The 16,474-nt window shown below is 40.4% G+C and overlaps 1 protein-coding gene across 1 annotated transcript in view; it reads right to left on the bottom strand.

Moving 5' to 3' along the window:
- The window catches only part of LOC123831452 (fatty acid desaturase 2-like protein FADS2B), a 32,053-nt gene extending 20,538 nt beyond the window's left edge, over window positions 1-11,515 (bottom strand). Inside the window, exons 1-2 of the mRNA XM_045858329.1 lie at window positions 10,939-11,515; window positions 2,292-2,402 (exon numbers count right to left, since the gene is read on the bottom strand). Coding sequence (XP_045714285.1) covers window positions 2,292-2,402; window positions 10,939-11,274 — 447 coding nt within the window. The 5' untranslated portion in view covers window positions 11,275-11,515. The remainder of the gene's footprint in view (window positions 1-2,291; window positions 2,403-10,938) is intronic.
- Window positions 11,516-16,474: the final 4,959 nt, after the last annotated feature.

The raw sequence follows: 16,474 nt of genomic DNA, 5'->3' as shown, positions 1-16,474 counted from the left end.
ATTTAGAAATTCACTGATGCAACTTTTAATGAATCCACTGCCTGGGAAAAGTCCAGATAGCCTCATCTCTCAAGCTCCCATCAACCCTAAAATTCTGGAGGCCATAGATACTTTTAATAGGCCATCTCTAGAGTGGCTCTGGGTCTGGTCATATTTTCCCACCCACTTACTATACAGAGACAAGGTCACCGAAGTGCAGAGGAGTGACTGGTCTGAAATCTTCAGCAAGTCAGTGACAGATGCCAGACTTCAACTTACGGTTCCTGACATCCAATTTGTGCTCAAATACGAATTGTCTACATATGTAGCTGGGTAAATATAATATAGTCATTCATTGTCTAAAAGAGTGTTGATCTCTGGGGGTAGCCATAAATTTTCTTTAGTTTTATATACATATGTATATATGTAAATACATATACATATATTCACATTGATGTACTAAAGAAAATTTATGGTAGATCATTACCTCCAGAGACCAACACTCTTTTAGACAATGAATGATTATTTTAAAGCTTTTAGCCATCAGTGGGGTTTTCTTTTCCTTAAAGAGTATTTTTAAGGAAAACAATTAAAGTTTGCATGATCTTCCTTTTTTAACCTCAGGCCCCCTGCCCTAAATGACATGGACTTCTCTGGGGCTGGTCAGTTACTTGTGCCCCCATGGCGTTCACGATGGCAGCAGCATCTAAAATTTAATGGAGGCAACTGAACTTGAACAACAATAAAAATGTAAAATGTATTGAGCATTTACTGTGTTCTGGATACTGGTGTGAGCATTTAAGTGCCTTTAACTCTTTCAATAATCTCCCAATAAATCTTATGACGTTGGTTCTCTTGTTGTTATTTTACTGAGAGAGAAGATGAGCAGCAGAGAGGTTTGGTAACTGGCCTAAGCCCACACAACTGTGGCAGGGCTGGGTGTGAGTCCAAGCTCTCCAGCTTTGGAGTCCACCCTTCGGAACACAGAGCCATACTTCTGGCACACAGCCATGCAGGATGAGCATCACCACAGAAGGGGTGAACTTGTCTTTGTCTCTGGTCTGCACGTAACTAGTTCTGTATCCTTAGATTCCCTTTTCCTCTGTGGGTTTGCTTCATCACTTCTTAAAGTGGAAATATAACCCTCATTCTATCTGCCTCATGGTGATAGATGAATCAGCACTTTATACACATTATTTTAGAGGAATTATACAAATGTAAATTGTTTAAAAATAAATTGAAAAAAACCCCCCAAAATGCTTAATATTAGCTAGAATCTCTTCAAACTTTACGTAAAACCATCCTAGTGAATGTTCAATCTTATAGAGATCCCATCCTTTGGAGGAAAGTGTTTAGGAAGCCAAAGTCTTATAGAGAGAAAGAGTGATGTCCTTCCCCCAAATGCCTAAAGGACTGGGGCTAGAGAAATAACTTGGAGTCCCAGTTCTTCAACACACCAGCAGTGCAGCTTTCAGGGAGTAATTTATTGTCCCTGGACTCTAATTTCTCCAAACGTCAAAAGATCTGTAGTTAGAATATAGTCACATCTTTCATTCATCAGCTATTTATGGAATTTCTACTGTGCAGATGAGTCCTGAGGACACAGGGATAAACCCAATAGAGACAATCTCTGCTGTAATGGAAATAAGTTTGTCAATAGGGAGCACAGACACAGACATTAAACAAATATTTACATTCACTGAAAAAAATTAAACGTATAAGTTGCCTGGCATGAAGAAGGTGTTTAGAGATGCGGCATTACTGTTTAGCCCAGGCCCAAAATTCTGCTCCTTTGTTTCACAGAGGTTTTAGAGTTCTGAGTAGGAAGATGACATTGTTTGTAGATATGTGGAATCCACTCATTCATGCTGCTGCAGGCCCACCCAGTCACGATGCTGGTTTCTCACAAAACATGATAAATTGGACCTGAAATATACCTTGGCCCCATTGCTCCCCCTATTCTTTTCTTTTGCCATTCTCATTTACTTGTTTTTTTTATTGAATTTATTGGGGGTGAAATTGGTTCATAAAACCATACAGGTTTCAAGTGTACACCTCAACAAAACATCATCAGCACACTGCATTATGCACTTACCACACAAAGCAAAGTCTCTTTCCATCCCCATTTATCCCCACTTTGCCCATATCTACTTACCCCCACCCCGCTTTCCTCTATCACCAAACTGTTGTCTGTGTCTATGTGTCATATATACATACATATATATGTTTTTGTGTCATATGTATATATATATGGTTTTTTTTGCTTAATCCCTTCACCCCCACATATTCCTGAGTCCTGAGACCTCACTCACATTTTTGTTTCTCTCATAGGTGGGCTCTTCTGGGGCAAGCTCTCCGATGAGCAGGGGCTTAAGGTACAGTCGTGCAATGTCAAGCTCAGGGTGCATGGCTCTGAAGACATCCTATAAACCAGAGAATTGTTAGAGGCTTAGAAGACACATGCTTATCCACAGATTAGTCCCCTTCCTGACCTCACCCTGTGCCCATCTGGGGAACCAGCACAGACTCTGTTAAGAGAATTTGCTCCCAACTCCTAATTCATGTTTCAAGTTGACTGAGCAAAATTACCCTTGGCAATTCTCAATGAAAGTTGGAGATCCACCTACTGAATGCACTGATTCACTAGGAAAGTACAATGCAGCCAGGTTATCCCCGAACACTGGAGAGACCTCTATTTATTTTACTGAGAACCAGAAGAGATAGGGGCTTAAGTTTATGGGCCATGAAAAATCTTTCAAGTCCAACATCATGCCTAGGGTGGAAGTTGCTTGCACCATCTGAGGCATACAGCAGCCAAGACTGGCTATGCAAAGATCATGTCTCCTATCAAAGTCTGCCTGTGCCTTCTTAGCAAAAGACCAGGGGAATGAGGCCTTTGAATTAAGTTATTTCCAGAAAAAGACAGAATGAAGTTGAATGGTGGTTGCTCAAGACAAATGTAGAAGAGAGAGTGGGAGCATAGCCATTGAGCTCTGGGTTGTCTAGAGTATCACACTCTTGGCTCTTTGTCACTTCTCCTAGAAACACTAAAGCAGTTTCTGCAGGGGCTTGTGACAGCCAGGCAGAGAACTGAGTTGACCAAGTCTATTTTTCCATCTCAGATCCCTACCTCAGTACAAATTCCAAGTGGCTATGAGCAGTGGCAGTGGTTCCTATATCTTGTCTTTATTTGGAAATGAAAGATATTCTCTTCTCTTGGGGATTTAACTAGTTTTGGGGAAGGGAGATTCTCCAAGAGGAAGATGCTGGACTTTCTGCTATTATGGCTTTGAGGATGGGCGTGATTAAAAAATTAAGAAATACAACCGTGGTTGTAACTTGGATACGTGGACACCATATACATTACTATGAGTTCTGGCATTGCATAGTACTGATTAAGTAGATGCCAGAGCAGCCATTCTCCATCTCAATCCTGGCTATGCAATTGTGCACAAGTCTCTTGACCTGGTTGTGATTCTCTTTTCTCTTTTCTAATGTGAAGGTGATGACAATAGCTATTCAATTCATAAAGTTATTATAAGGATTAAGTGAATTAACTAGAATCTGACTCTCAATATATTTTAGCTATCTTTCTTACATGTATAACCTCAGTGATAAGGACTTAGTACCTAGCTTCTGTGCAAGACAACAATTCAGAGATTTCATTCCTGTACCCTAATGCCTAATGTTCTGTCAGCTCTGAATTGTTTTAGTGAATATGATAATTTCTCCATCTTTAAATAGTAAAGCAACCTTGGATATAGCCAAGAACTACACATGAGCCTACTTATAAAAAGGTGCTTATACAGTGAGTGAAGTTAATTGAAGAGGTGCAATACCAATTCTTTGGACTTACTTAACCTAGATTCAGTGATGTGAAGAGATTTGTATTTGCTAGAACCAGCTCAGTCTCTACCGTCCATTCTGCTTCTGCACACTTCCTCTGACCCCTTGGAAAATGCCAACTTGTATGATTTCAAAGGTGTTTTTTTTTTAATTGTCACATTTAATGATTCTGAAACTTAGTTTCCCAAACCAGGAAGAGTCATTCAATGATTAAGAAGGAAGGTGACTAAAGTATTTCAGGATGATCCGTATTGAAAAATCACGTTCTGCTTGTTGTTTGGGAACAACTTAGGATGGAAAGCATCCTGACTGATAAAGATCAGGGTAAAGGAAAGGTAAGCTATTACAATTTTGTCTTAGTCCAAGCAGCCATCCAGAGTCCTGGAACACTGTGCTGACAACAACATTCTTCTGGGTTCATTGTTTCTTCTGATCCCCAGCAAATTTCATAGGTCAGTACTGCGATAACAGATACTGAAGACCTCCTAAACAGTGTTCTAGAACAGGAGGCATTGCCCTGTTTGTGGAACTATTCATTGGATCTATGGGCAGTACAGTAAAAAAGTTTAGATAGTCTTAGAATATTTGACTTAGAAGAATTTCTTATGAGACTGAAAACTGAGTGAGTTTTGAAATCCCCTCTTGCAGAAACAAGTTCTGTTGTTAGCATTCTTGGGCAAGTATGTTCCTGCTGAAGGAAGGAAAGGGGGGAAAATGAAGGGGAGAAGGGATACTGCCAGGATTTATTGAGTATATCCTATGTACAAGGTGATTTATGGGCCAGTTTGTAATCATAACTTTAGTTCCATGAGGCTCCATTGCTTCTGTTTCTCAGAGGGGAGAAACGTCTTGTCCCAAATGCCACAGTATATAGTGGAGTCAGGATTTGAACTCAGGGCCATGTGACTTTAAAGCCACGAAGCCGTAAAGGTCTATTCCAGCCTTAACACGTATCATTTTTTAAAAGGCCTCTCAAGAGAGGAGCAACACCAGATTGTTTGGGGATGGTGCTAAGATCAGTACGTATATACTGAGCAGATAGTAATGTGTCTCCCCACCTTAGGTTGTAATCATGTGAATGACTTTGCCTCTGGTTTCAACCTACCTTCTGACACTTGGCTTTGCACCATGTTATTCACTGGATCTCTCCATATTCAATAAACTTTCCATGCTTCTTCATGGTGCCGAAGCTTGGTACACACTGTTCCCTTTACCTTCCTCCATTTTTCTCTACACAAAAGCTCTTCTTCACCTTTCAAGATCCAGATGAAATATTGCCTGCCCTAACCCACCCAGGAAAGTTATGCATGATCTCCTCTGGGCTTCCGTGATACTTCGTTTCTAGAACTTTTCCAACTATGTTGTAAGGAGTCTGCATCTTCTCCCCTTCTCTAGTGGTCTTTGAGTTTTTTGAAGACTGGGACTATGCCCTGTTGATTACATTACACATGCCATCTATCAGTATGCCAGTGAGTCATGGCATATGCTCATGGATGCCTAGTGAACAAGGGAGAGAGTGCATGAATAAGTAAATACAGGGTTTTTCATCAGAGTGTCAAACTCAGAGGATACAGATCTTTAGCATCATTATCTCCTACCAACCCTCAGCATCTCATTTTCTGACCTTTCTGCAGCTTTAGCCTCTCATTTTCAGGTTACCCTTTTGATTTTCTTCTCGGCCATCATCTCGACTCAACCTATTTATAAATTTCTATCATAGCTTAGCTCAAAATCGATTGTTTCCAAAACAGTATCACACTGGAAAAATATGATGTTTACAACTAGCTTGGAAATCTTGATAATTTTTTGCTGCTTTTTAATGGGAGATGAAGAGATGTGCTTTGCTGTAAAAGCAGCGTGATTCTTGGTGGAAGAGAAAACTACATAAGGTCTGAGACAAAATCCTGCCTTTGTAGCTTCAGTACCAGATCCAGGTTGTGCCCTGCATGAAGGCACCCAGCCAGGAGGGAATGTATGGGCTGAAATCCAGCAGGCATTCATGCTTGCCAACTCTTCAGCTGCAACACCCAGAGTGTGCTTTCTTCATTCAGACTAAGACACAATGCAGGGTAGCAGGGGAGCAGGCTGTTTTATATTGGTCAAATTACTTAATTTATCAAGCTTTGTTTTTTTCCCTAAATGTGTATAATAATACTACCTTGTCTGCCCCATGGGCTCATTAATTCCTTTATTCATTTATTCAGTCACTCCAAAACCTATTTAGGATCTAGCCTAGTGCGTAAGAGCTTAGGCTTTGGAATCAGACATCAATAAATGACTCATTTTTATATTATTTAGTTCATCTGAGGTGGACTGAAAATTTTCAAAATTCAGAAAAGGAAAAACCAATGGCAAGTATATGTATGAGTCACAAAACAAAGTGATTAGAACCTGCATTTACCCACCCCAGAAAAGCTCACCAGAATAGTCAATACCCATCCGCTGACACCCATTCCCACTTTTTTGAGTAACTTCTCCTCTGCTCACCCTTCTCACTCAGATCTCATTGGCTGCAAAGCATTGGCTAGAACATGTCACCTCCTATTCTCAGAGTCCAGAGTGCTAACCATTACACTATGGAACCTGTCACCTCATATTTTGAATAGGCCAATTTTGGGGGAGAATGCAGCTTTTGCCTCTTTCCTGGGAGAGAGCCATTTTGGAGTAGAAAATGTCACATGAAGTCATATAGATTCCTCTTCACACTCAGGGGTAAGCAGAGGGTTATTTTTTCCACTGCAACTCATTCTATTGTTTGAGAACTTTCATCATTTGGAAGCTTTCTTATATTGAGATTTGTTCTATGATACTTTCAGCTGAGATCCAGCCCAAACTATCTTTTTCTCTCTACTCTCCCCACCAAACCTGCCCATCCTCCTGACTCCCCTGTCCCATAATGGATTCCATCACCTACTTATCTAAGCTGGATGTCTGTAAGTCAGTTTAGACTCCTTCACTCTGTTTACTTATCCAGCTACTCATCAGCCCTAGATATCCATGGCACTCATCTCTTTTTTTTATTCCTATTGTCATTGCATTGTTCAAGTCTACAAGATGTTATCTGGACTTCTTCCTTCATTTTGATCAACTTTTCTCAATTTCTTCCTTCACACAACTGCTGGGCTGGTAGTGTTGAACCATTTCACTTATTATCACTTAGTCACTTCTCTCTCCACTCCTCTACCCATTATTTAAATGAGAACTGGATTATTTAAGACATTTTGAGAACCCAGAGAAGATGCAATTATTACTGATTATTACTCTCCTTTCACCAACAGCTTTAAGGCCCTGCTTGATTTTGTTGTCATGGTTGTGGGTTGGGAAGGATGCTGTGCTGGAGAAGTGTGATTGTGTAGTGGAAGGAGAGGAAGACGTACAGTGAGGGCCCAATGTAGAGTCCTTAGCTCAGCATCAAGACCATTTCTCCATCTCCTCCTTCTCTTATCTCTTCCCCTACCTCTTTTCTTTATTGATCTCCTCTTCCTCTTTCTCCTCTTCTCATTCTCATTCCATGACAGTCAGTGACATTATTGTGCTAAGACAAAGGAAGTGTGGGATGCCCATTCTGGCTGAGCTCTTAATCATGATCTGAGTCATATCTGTACTCCACCTTGGTGCACATGCTCTTCCTCATGCCCTGGTCTCACCTCTATTGGCTCTGCTCATCCCAAGCCACTGGGAGTGCTTTCCTCTTCCACACTGCAGTCCTCCAAATAGTTGAAATAGACTTAGCTGCATTTCCTCTAAGTTTTTTGTCATCCTTTTCCTGTTATCAATCCCTCTGACTCTCACAAGAAAGAACTTGAGTTTCTCAATGTCTTTCTCAGAATGAGGTGTTCAGAGATAAGGAGTGGGACAACCAGCACACAGGATGATGCACCTGCTCTCTTTGTTCTGGACATATCATACATGCCCATGAACCACAAGATTGCACTTATTTTTTTTTTGTGGAGCCTGAAACACAATGTTGTCTTAAAACTTGTGGCTATTTATTCATATGCATTTCCTGTTATCATAGGCTTTGTAATCCTCATCTTAATGATTGCAAAATAACCCAACAGACAGATAAATTGTGATCTATATAATTAGTTCTTCTTGGACTTACAGGTTATTTTTGGCTTTTCCCAGATGAGCTTTTCCAGGTGAGCAGACTGGAGTCTGGATTCTAGTTACCTGTACTATGCTATTAGTTTTAAATTATATAGTTTGAAAACAGCCAGGTAACTCACATATGCAATAACAGTAGTTGATGTGCCAATTTTGTTTTATGGACTTATTTTTCTTGGTAAAGTTTTTTTTTGGAGACACTTATAATCTATCTTAGAAGAACTAAATGAAAAAGCCCAAGAATTGCCATTTTTTGAGTAGTGAATCTGTGCCACGCACCATAGGGAACATTTTACTTTATCTCCACTGACTTTCACAACAATGCTAATATGGAAGTATTATAGTCTCCACTTTCCAGATAAGGGAACCAGGCTCCAAGAGCTTCAGCAGCCTCCTCAGGACATTCCTAGTCAGTGGTGGAATCTAAAGGCAAAGCAGGCTTGGTTTGTCCTGAAACACATACTCTGAATCACTACGCTGTGCCACTAAGAAGGATTTTGGAAAGACTGACAACAAAAATGAATGAATAAATGAATGAATGAGTAAATAGATGAGCCTGTGGGAAAGACTACTTAGGTATCCATATTCACCTTTTATGAGGAAGATGGAGGCTTGGAAAAGAGCCACTGTGTAAATAATAAAAGAGTACCTCTTTTGGACAGCTGCAGTCTTGGAAAGAGCCCTCACAAAGAGACCATTTTTGTGTCCATATTCCCCTTTCAGGACATAACCTACAAAGACTTCTTAAGTTGTAGAATATTAGACATCAAGTCCTCTGACTTTATGTTCTTTCCTCTTTCCCTAGAGACAATTGTGCCCTCTACTTTGAACCCTCTGTTCTAAATCAGATGGCACCAAATGTAATCAGGATTTCTAAGCTGGTGGTAAACAGGAAGTAATAATCACATCTTTGTAGCTATGTCAGAGATATGGATAGTAATAGCTACAATTGAATGAAAATTTATTAAAGTGTCTGGCATTACCCTAAGCACTTTATGAGCATCAGTCCCATTTACCATAAACCAGTTAGATGGGTAATTTCATTCTCATTTTGCAGATGGTGAAGCAGAGGCTCAGAGTGTTCCAATAGCTTTTCTAGGTTCATACAATGATCGAAAAGCCTAGGCTTTCCATACTCTGAGTAGGCATGAAGTATTATAGTTGTCAGAAATTTCCTGGCACCCTCCTAGTCTTCTTGAGCCATCTTTCTTTGGAGAATCTTTTCTCTGAAAATTTTTGGATTTACTTTTCTAACATCTGAGGTACATGACTGACTGACCATGCTCAGGATTTTCATTCTCAAGATATGAATCCTACAGTGGTGTGGATATTTTCTCCTGGGGTTCTGATGGTTTCTATTTTATTAATCAATTCCTCCTCATTGGCTAGAATTGGGTGCACAATCATGGTCTTTCCTGACTTCTGGGAGGTAAAAACTATCAGCAAATTACAAATTTACCACCCAAGCTACCTCAAGCTTAGAGTCTATCTGTGTGGTTTACAGGGTGGCTGAGACCCACATCTTTGCCAACCCATCCTCTGAGCTAAATTCTATGACTTGTGTTAGGAAAGCATTATCCATATTCTGGGTTGTGGGAGTGAGGGGACGGGCTAGATAGGTATTCGTAGTATTTGTTTTATTTTTTGTTCCCTTTCTTCTGTTAGTCTTCACACATGCTTTCTACCTCACTTCTTCTACCTTCATCTACCTGAATTCCTACCTAGTATCTATCTCCCCAACACCAGGATCCTCCCACCCCTTACTACAAGCACATGTTCATTTTCTCAAGGAAAAGTTGACCTTTGTTTAAAAAAACAAAGGAAGTGGAGGGGAAGTAGCAAGGTATGTTCAGAAAGGTATTCACCTGACTGCAGAATCAAAATAGGAAGATGGTGGAAGAAGAACCTGGTTGGAGGAGGGAGATGAGAAATTGAGGAAAAAATGAGAATTGGGGAAAAATATGTTGATAGCGTCAAAAGATAAAATATTGCTTAACTGCAAATTTGCCATGTGCTTGCATATTTTGTTATTATTAGCACTATTAATAGAGTGGTTCTTAGTTAAACAACATTTTCAATTTTATACTTTGAAACAAGTATAAATTTGTATACCAAAGGAGAATTTGTATACCAAATTGTGAAACAACAAGACAACAAAGTGAGAAGAAAAAAAAGGCCTGGGTTTTGATTTCTGCTCCACATATTAACTGTTTGATTTTGGGTTGGTCAGATCTTTTTCATCTCACTTCTTCATCTGTATAATGTGAACCATGAAATTCATAATTGGCATCAAACACACTTCCTTGTAAGGTATTTTGAATGGGCTTCCTAAATGATTTAACTGTTTGAGAAGCCTTCCTCTCAGATGCTAAATGGAAATGTTATTTGTAAGAACTCAGCTACAAAGGTCAGAAACCTATCCGATTTCAAAATTTGACAATGTTACTTGCCAGCTGTGTGTATTATTTGCCTCTTTGAACATTAACTTTCTCATCGCTAATACGGGGATGATATCCATCTTCCTCACAGTGAGGTTTCAATGAAGTGATGCATTTGAATGTGGTGGCTAAGGTATTCTAGACATCCAATAAATGTCACAGTATTTCTTCTCCTTTGCTGCTTTGGTGGGGGAGATTGACAAGGAGAAGCAGTGAAAAAAAAAAAAAAGCAAAGACCGGAAGTTAAGAAATCTAAAGGTTTTGAATCTAAGCTCTGCTGTGGGGTGACTTTGGCCAGTTAGTTATGCACTCTGATTCTAATTTCTCCTCCCATAAAAGTGTCTTGTATTACCTGTGTGACACTGAATGAGCTACAAGGAAGGAAAAGGGCTCTACAAAGCCTAAAAGCCTATGCAATCGAAGGTCTTCATCACTCTTATTAACATCTTGATGCCTAACAGATGAATCACTGGCTTGAGCACGTACTGACTTGCTTTTGGGAAGAGAGCCAAGGTTCTAACCACCCAGCAGCTGGAACAGAGAGAGGGCAGAGCTTTCCGCTCCTTACCGTGGCGTCTTCCCCAGCGTAGTGGTTGAGGACCCGGCGCCCACCTGGATGGCGGTCTGCCCAGCCAGTAACATCGTAGACCTTGCGGTTGATCACCAGCCACTGGTCGGCCTCCTGATTGTGTCTCTGGATCTCCTGCCAGCTGTACAAGTTGAGGCTCTTTCTGGGCACGCCACCATTCCCATCTGCCACCTGCTTTACAAAGCCTTCTGCTTTCCCATTTGCTGCTGGTTTGTGGTTTGCCTGATGCTGCTCCCTTATGTAGAGCTGACTCTTTCCTACAAGGCTTCCATTGCCTGCGTGCTTTTCTTCAGTTTTCATCGTCACTGAACCCATGAGATTTCTGGGTTGACTCCTGGAACTTCTAATCCTCACCTCCGATTAGACAATAAATTAACCCTTTCCCCCCTTTTATTCCATTGCAGTAAGATGCCTGCACAGGATTCTTCTTTTTTAGCCCAGTTATCTATCTCTTCACAAACCTGATGGTGAGCACATTCCCAGCCTCTCACTTCTGCCTGTCCTGAATCTCTTCTGCTCTGATGGAGGCTGGACCACCTTTATCTCTTCACTTCTCCTCTCCCTGCAGATGGACTCTTAGCAGCATCCTTCATCACTGAGTCCCTAAGTAAAGGGTCGTGGCCAATCGCAATTGGGCAGTGTTGTGGCCCGCCCGCAGGGAGGAGGGGCTAGGCTCTGTCACGTACCTTCCTTGCTCTCCTCAAGCTGGGTTGGGTTCCTACCTCTCTGACGTGCCTGTGAATGGGAACATTCAGATTTGTTAATTGACTACGTGAACAGAAGCTTTCAAAATCTCCAGGATGACAGCTACGGAGAAGGAATGCTTGGTGGACTTAGGCAATGCTCTTTCTGACAGCTGTTATTTCTCCCTAGAGCTTTTAAACTTTTAAAAAAGACTTTCTTTTTAAAAGAAAGGTTTGTAACTACCAAAAAAAGCATATCAGTGGTAAGCCAGTTTTTCTCTTAAGTTGGCTAAATCTGTCAACACACCTGAGTGTAACAGCGACTGACATTTACTAGGACACATGATGATTTTCCAAGCCCAGGTCACACTTTATCTGGTTTAATCCTCACATTAATCTTTTGAGGGAGGTACTGTTAGTGTCCCATCTGCCAGGTGAGAAAACACTGGCTGAAAACCTCAGGTAAGGTGAGTCACAAAGTCAGATGTACATCCAGATTTTCTGATTCCAAGTCCCCAACTCTTTCCACTTGGTTCTCTGAACCTAGGGTCTAGGCGTATGTAATAATAACTTGACACAGTGGTTTAGAAATGAGTCAGAGGCAGAGATTACAGTGTGGTGGTGGGACATATTAATGTTAAAAATGGGGGCATGAAACAATAGAAATAAAACCATTCTCATATTTAGAAATAAGTCCTAAGTAAATCATCAGAATGCCCAAGATTTATGTACTCAGGGTGTTATTCCAGTATGATTTATAAATGTTATAAATTAGAAATGGCCTAGATGTCCAACAATAAAAAAGACTGGTTTTTTAATGTATTATTGAACATTATATCAGTGTTAAAAATAAGTTTTTCATACAAATTTTAAGGGCATGGACGGATGTTTGCAGTGTAACAAGTACAAAATTAGTCAATCATAGTCTGCTTGGAAGGAAAAATTCTAAAATATTGGCATCAATTCTCATTGGTATTAAAGATTTTTTCCTCTAGTCTGTATTGTCTTTCTCAAATTTTCTACAAGTAAATACATGTTACTTTCATAATTTAGGAAAAAACAGGTTTTTGTTTTTAAAACAGGGAATCGAAGAAAGAAAGAAAAGGCATGTTGGAGCTAGATGGGCCTAGGGCCATGTTTGAGTTCTCCCGTTTGTTAGCTCTGCAACATCATGCAAATTACCTTACTTCTTTGGGCTTTCAATTGTCCATCTGTAGAATGAAAAAAAAATGCAATTCTCAGAATTACATTAAATTAGCCTGAGTGTTATGATATTTACAGAAACCCTCAGTAGTTTCGATAATTTCTGTGTGGGGGTTTTACAAATCCAACATACGTACATTTGGTATTTGGAAGTGATATTTGTAAATTCAGGATAGCTCTGGAATTTTAGTATAAGTGAGGTTAGAAGACAACAATCTAGTTGCAAGCTTGTGGGAGGCAGGTAAAGAGGGTTGCCCAGGGGAGTTGTACCTGCTTGGGTACTAAATAGACTTATAAAGATAGGTACTCATTTCTTTAAAACATTTGTACTTGTTTTGTTTTGCCAGCCAGGGGGCTATGTATAATCCTGGAAATAACATAAACTTTGGAGCCAGAAATATCGAAGCTGAGTATTCTTGCACAAGATTCTTATTATCTCTGTGCCACAATTTTCTTATTCTATAAAACGGGGTGAACAGAAAGTATTCTCATAAATTTGCAAAGGGGATTGAATTCTACTATACGTAGGAAGAGGTTAGCATGGCATCTAATACCTGGAGGTGTGCAATAGATGTGACAGCTGTTATTATTGTTATTGCACATATTTTTTAGTTTTGCTTTGGAATGTAGTCACCTATGTCTGTTAGTTATTTTCTCAGGGCCCAGAGCTCACTTTGTTTTATTTGTTTTAAAAGAAATGTTGTTATTAAAACAACCTCCATTGTTAAAGCCCAGGTGGAAAGACCAGAGGTATTTGACTATGGGTGGTGAGGCTCTTTTGAATCCACTTTTCGAGCTCCAAAACAAAGGGGACACATCTGGGACTTTCTAGGCTAGGACTTCTTCTCTATCTTCTTTCAGGAGAAACTGACTTCTTGTAATTTCATTCTTGTTTTACTCAATTCTATGGAAGGAAGAAATGGACTGGGCAGGGGAAGAGAGAAAATGGTAGAAGTGGATAAATGTGAATGAAACTGTAGCTTACCCACCTGGTGCGGAGGATTAAGAACTAGGAGAAAGCCTATGTAATTACCTAAATATTTGCTAAGCTTGTTTGATTGATTGATTCCTAAGGATGCTTGCCTGAGATGTTTTCCTTCAGGGCTAGAAGGTAAAGATTAAAAAAAGCTGCCAGAAAACCTGTGGAAACCAGCTGAGATTGACCAGAGGACACTTCAATGGGTTTAGTGCAAACTTTCCTCATTACCCTCACTAGAATACGAGAATCTCCATCCAAGGCAGGGCATACCCACTGTTTTCTGTACATGTGATGTATGTCTATTCATGTCCACTTGCTGTGCATGCTCACCCTAAACATACCCAACATGCTATGATGTAAGCAACAGCCCTGGAATAGCACATGGTCTTTTGTTCTTGGAAAAACACTGCTCAGGGGATGACTCCCAGTGTACTCTTTGCTTGCTGGCTGGCAATCAAGTTCCTTGGAATGTTTTTTTTGCCTGACACGTACCAAGTGGCTGGGCCCCATTTCAGTTGGTAATAAAATGGGGCCCTTCTTTATCTAAAGAAGGAAGTAGAATGGAGTAGAGAAAGGAAGTACGTCTTATAGCGGTAAAAAATGAGTAGGTGACTAAGATGCTGGTCCCAGCTTGGTCCCCAACTAACTGCTTGCCTTGCCCCTTCACTGGGACTCAGTTTCCTTATATGTAACATGGGAAGTTGAAATTGACAGGGCTCCAACAATATTTTGAGTTTAATAGTCCATGAAAAGGCGAGAGAAACCTTCCTGACATCATTTTATAGGGGATTGTGACAATTGGCTTCTGTGTAGGTTGTGTGTAAATGGCTCTAGAGTGTTGGTGGCCAGCAGGCATGAACATGCCCTTCCCAGAGGGACCACCTGTGGTTTTGGGGACAGCCTAGAGCTAGTTCCTATACTGGCCTTGACACAGATGGAGAGCACATGAGCTTTTGCTTGTTGCGGGTCGGAACCTCTTGAAACTAGGTGACTGGGCAGGACTTTGTCCCTGCCTTCTTGTGCAAAGCTCAGAAAGTATTGGGACTGGAGGGTGCTTAGCACACTTGTCTCTCAATAAACATTCCTTTTCAAAATGGGATGCAAGTCCGTCAGATTCCGAGTACGTGTTGACTGTGTGGATCGTTCCCAGACTCAGAGGCGTGTGCTCCAGGCTCATGGCAGCTGATCCCCAGCAACTCATCTTCCTGATCATGTTCTAACTCTTCCTGGGGGAATGAGGCAAATGAGATGAGGTGCCTCATCTCAGAGGTAATGCTGAAGAGTGTTCTAATCACAAAAACGACTTCCTGTGAGGACAGGGTTCTGGAATACCAAATTCCACATGGGGCTTTTTGAAAAGCTAGCATCTTTTACCAGTGGAGGTGAGTCATTTATTTACAAATCAATCTGAACCTGTACTGAGTAACTTCCAAAGGGCTGGCATTGTTTTCCAGGAATTTATTGTCTTTTAAAAAACAAAGTGCATGTTTTTACCTCATTTTGCCGCAGGAAGTCAGAGTAGGGGTTACCATGACTTGAATATATGTATTCAATTCCTCAGGAGATGCAAGGCAGTATCCCTGGGTCAGACAGGTTAGACCGAAGGTAGAGCTTTCAGAATCCCAGCGCCTCTACTTTTCAGCCTGAAGCTTGTCAGATGTCACAGTAGTTTCTTCTGACATCAAAGACCTTTTTCCCTGTACGTAATGTATTGAAGGTTTACAACAAATTTATTATGTTCTCGTTGTCATGCTAAATAACCTGGAGATGAGAGATGAATAACAGTGGAAGAGATGCTGAAAACAAACCAAGTAAATAAAATGTACCCCCCACCCCACCCCAAGCATTTAGTTTCTTTTAGAGAGTCAGACTTCCAGAGTTCAAAATACAGGGCTCTGGCTTCTAGCTCTGTGAGGTTAAGTGCATTGACCTCAGTTTTTTCTAAACTAGGGATGATGCTCATAATACTGAAGACTTCATAGATTTCTTTTGTGAAAATTAAATGTATTAATTCATGTAAAGAGCTTAAGACAATGCCTAGCATGTATTAAGGTCTGTGTAAATGCTAGCTACTAATATTATTCTCTTATTTCTGAGTCAGCATATTATTCAACTGTAGCAAATAGCTGATCAGTACTTTCTATGGCCAAGTACTGCATCTTTCCCATAATTCTGTTTTCTTTTTATTATTTTTTAAATCAGCTTACATTCAGTATGATTCTGTATTAGTTTCAGATAGACAGCAAGGTGGTTAGACAATCATGTACTTTACAGAGTGGTCCCCCTGCTGCTTCAAGTACCCACCTGGCCCCATACGTAGTCATCTCCATATTATTGACTATGGTCCCTATGCTGCAACCTACATCTCTGTGGCTATTCTGTAACTACCAATTTGTACTGCTCAGTCCCTTTACATTTTTACCCAGCCTCCCAACCTCTCTCCCCTCTGACAGCTGTCAGTCTGTTCTCTGTGTCTATGAGTCTGTTTCTATTTTGTTTGTTCTTTGTTCATTAAATTCCACATAAATATGAAATCATATGGTATTTGTCTCTCTCTGACTGGCTTATTTCACTTAGCATATACCCTCTGTTTCTTAAAGAAAGTAGAAAGACAGTCAAATGGGGAAGGAAAAGCGATGAGCATATATCA

This window comes from Phyllostomus hastatus, unplaced genomic scaffold, assembly GCF_019186645.2.
Source record: "Phyllostomus hastatus isolate PE091 unplaced genomic scaffold, TTU_PhHast_1.1 phas_scaffold_177, whole genome shotgun sequence".
Lineage (NCBI taxonomy): Eukaryota > Metazoa > Chordata > Mammalia > Chiroptera > Phyllostomidae > Phyllostomus > Phyllostomus hastatus.
The sequence above is the reverse complement of the archived record's forward strand: the minus strand, read 5'-3'. Positions and strand labels throughout refer to the sequence as shown.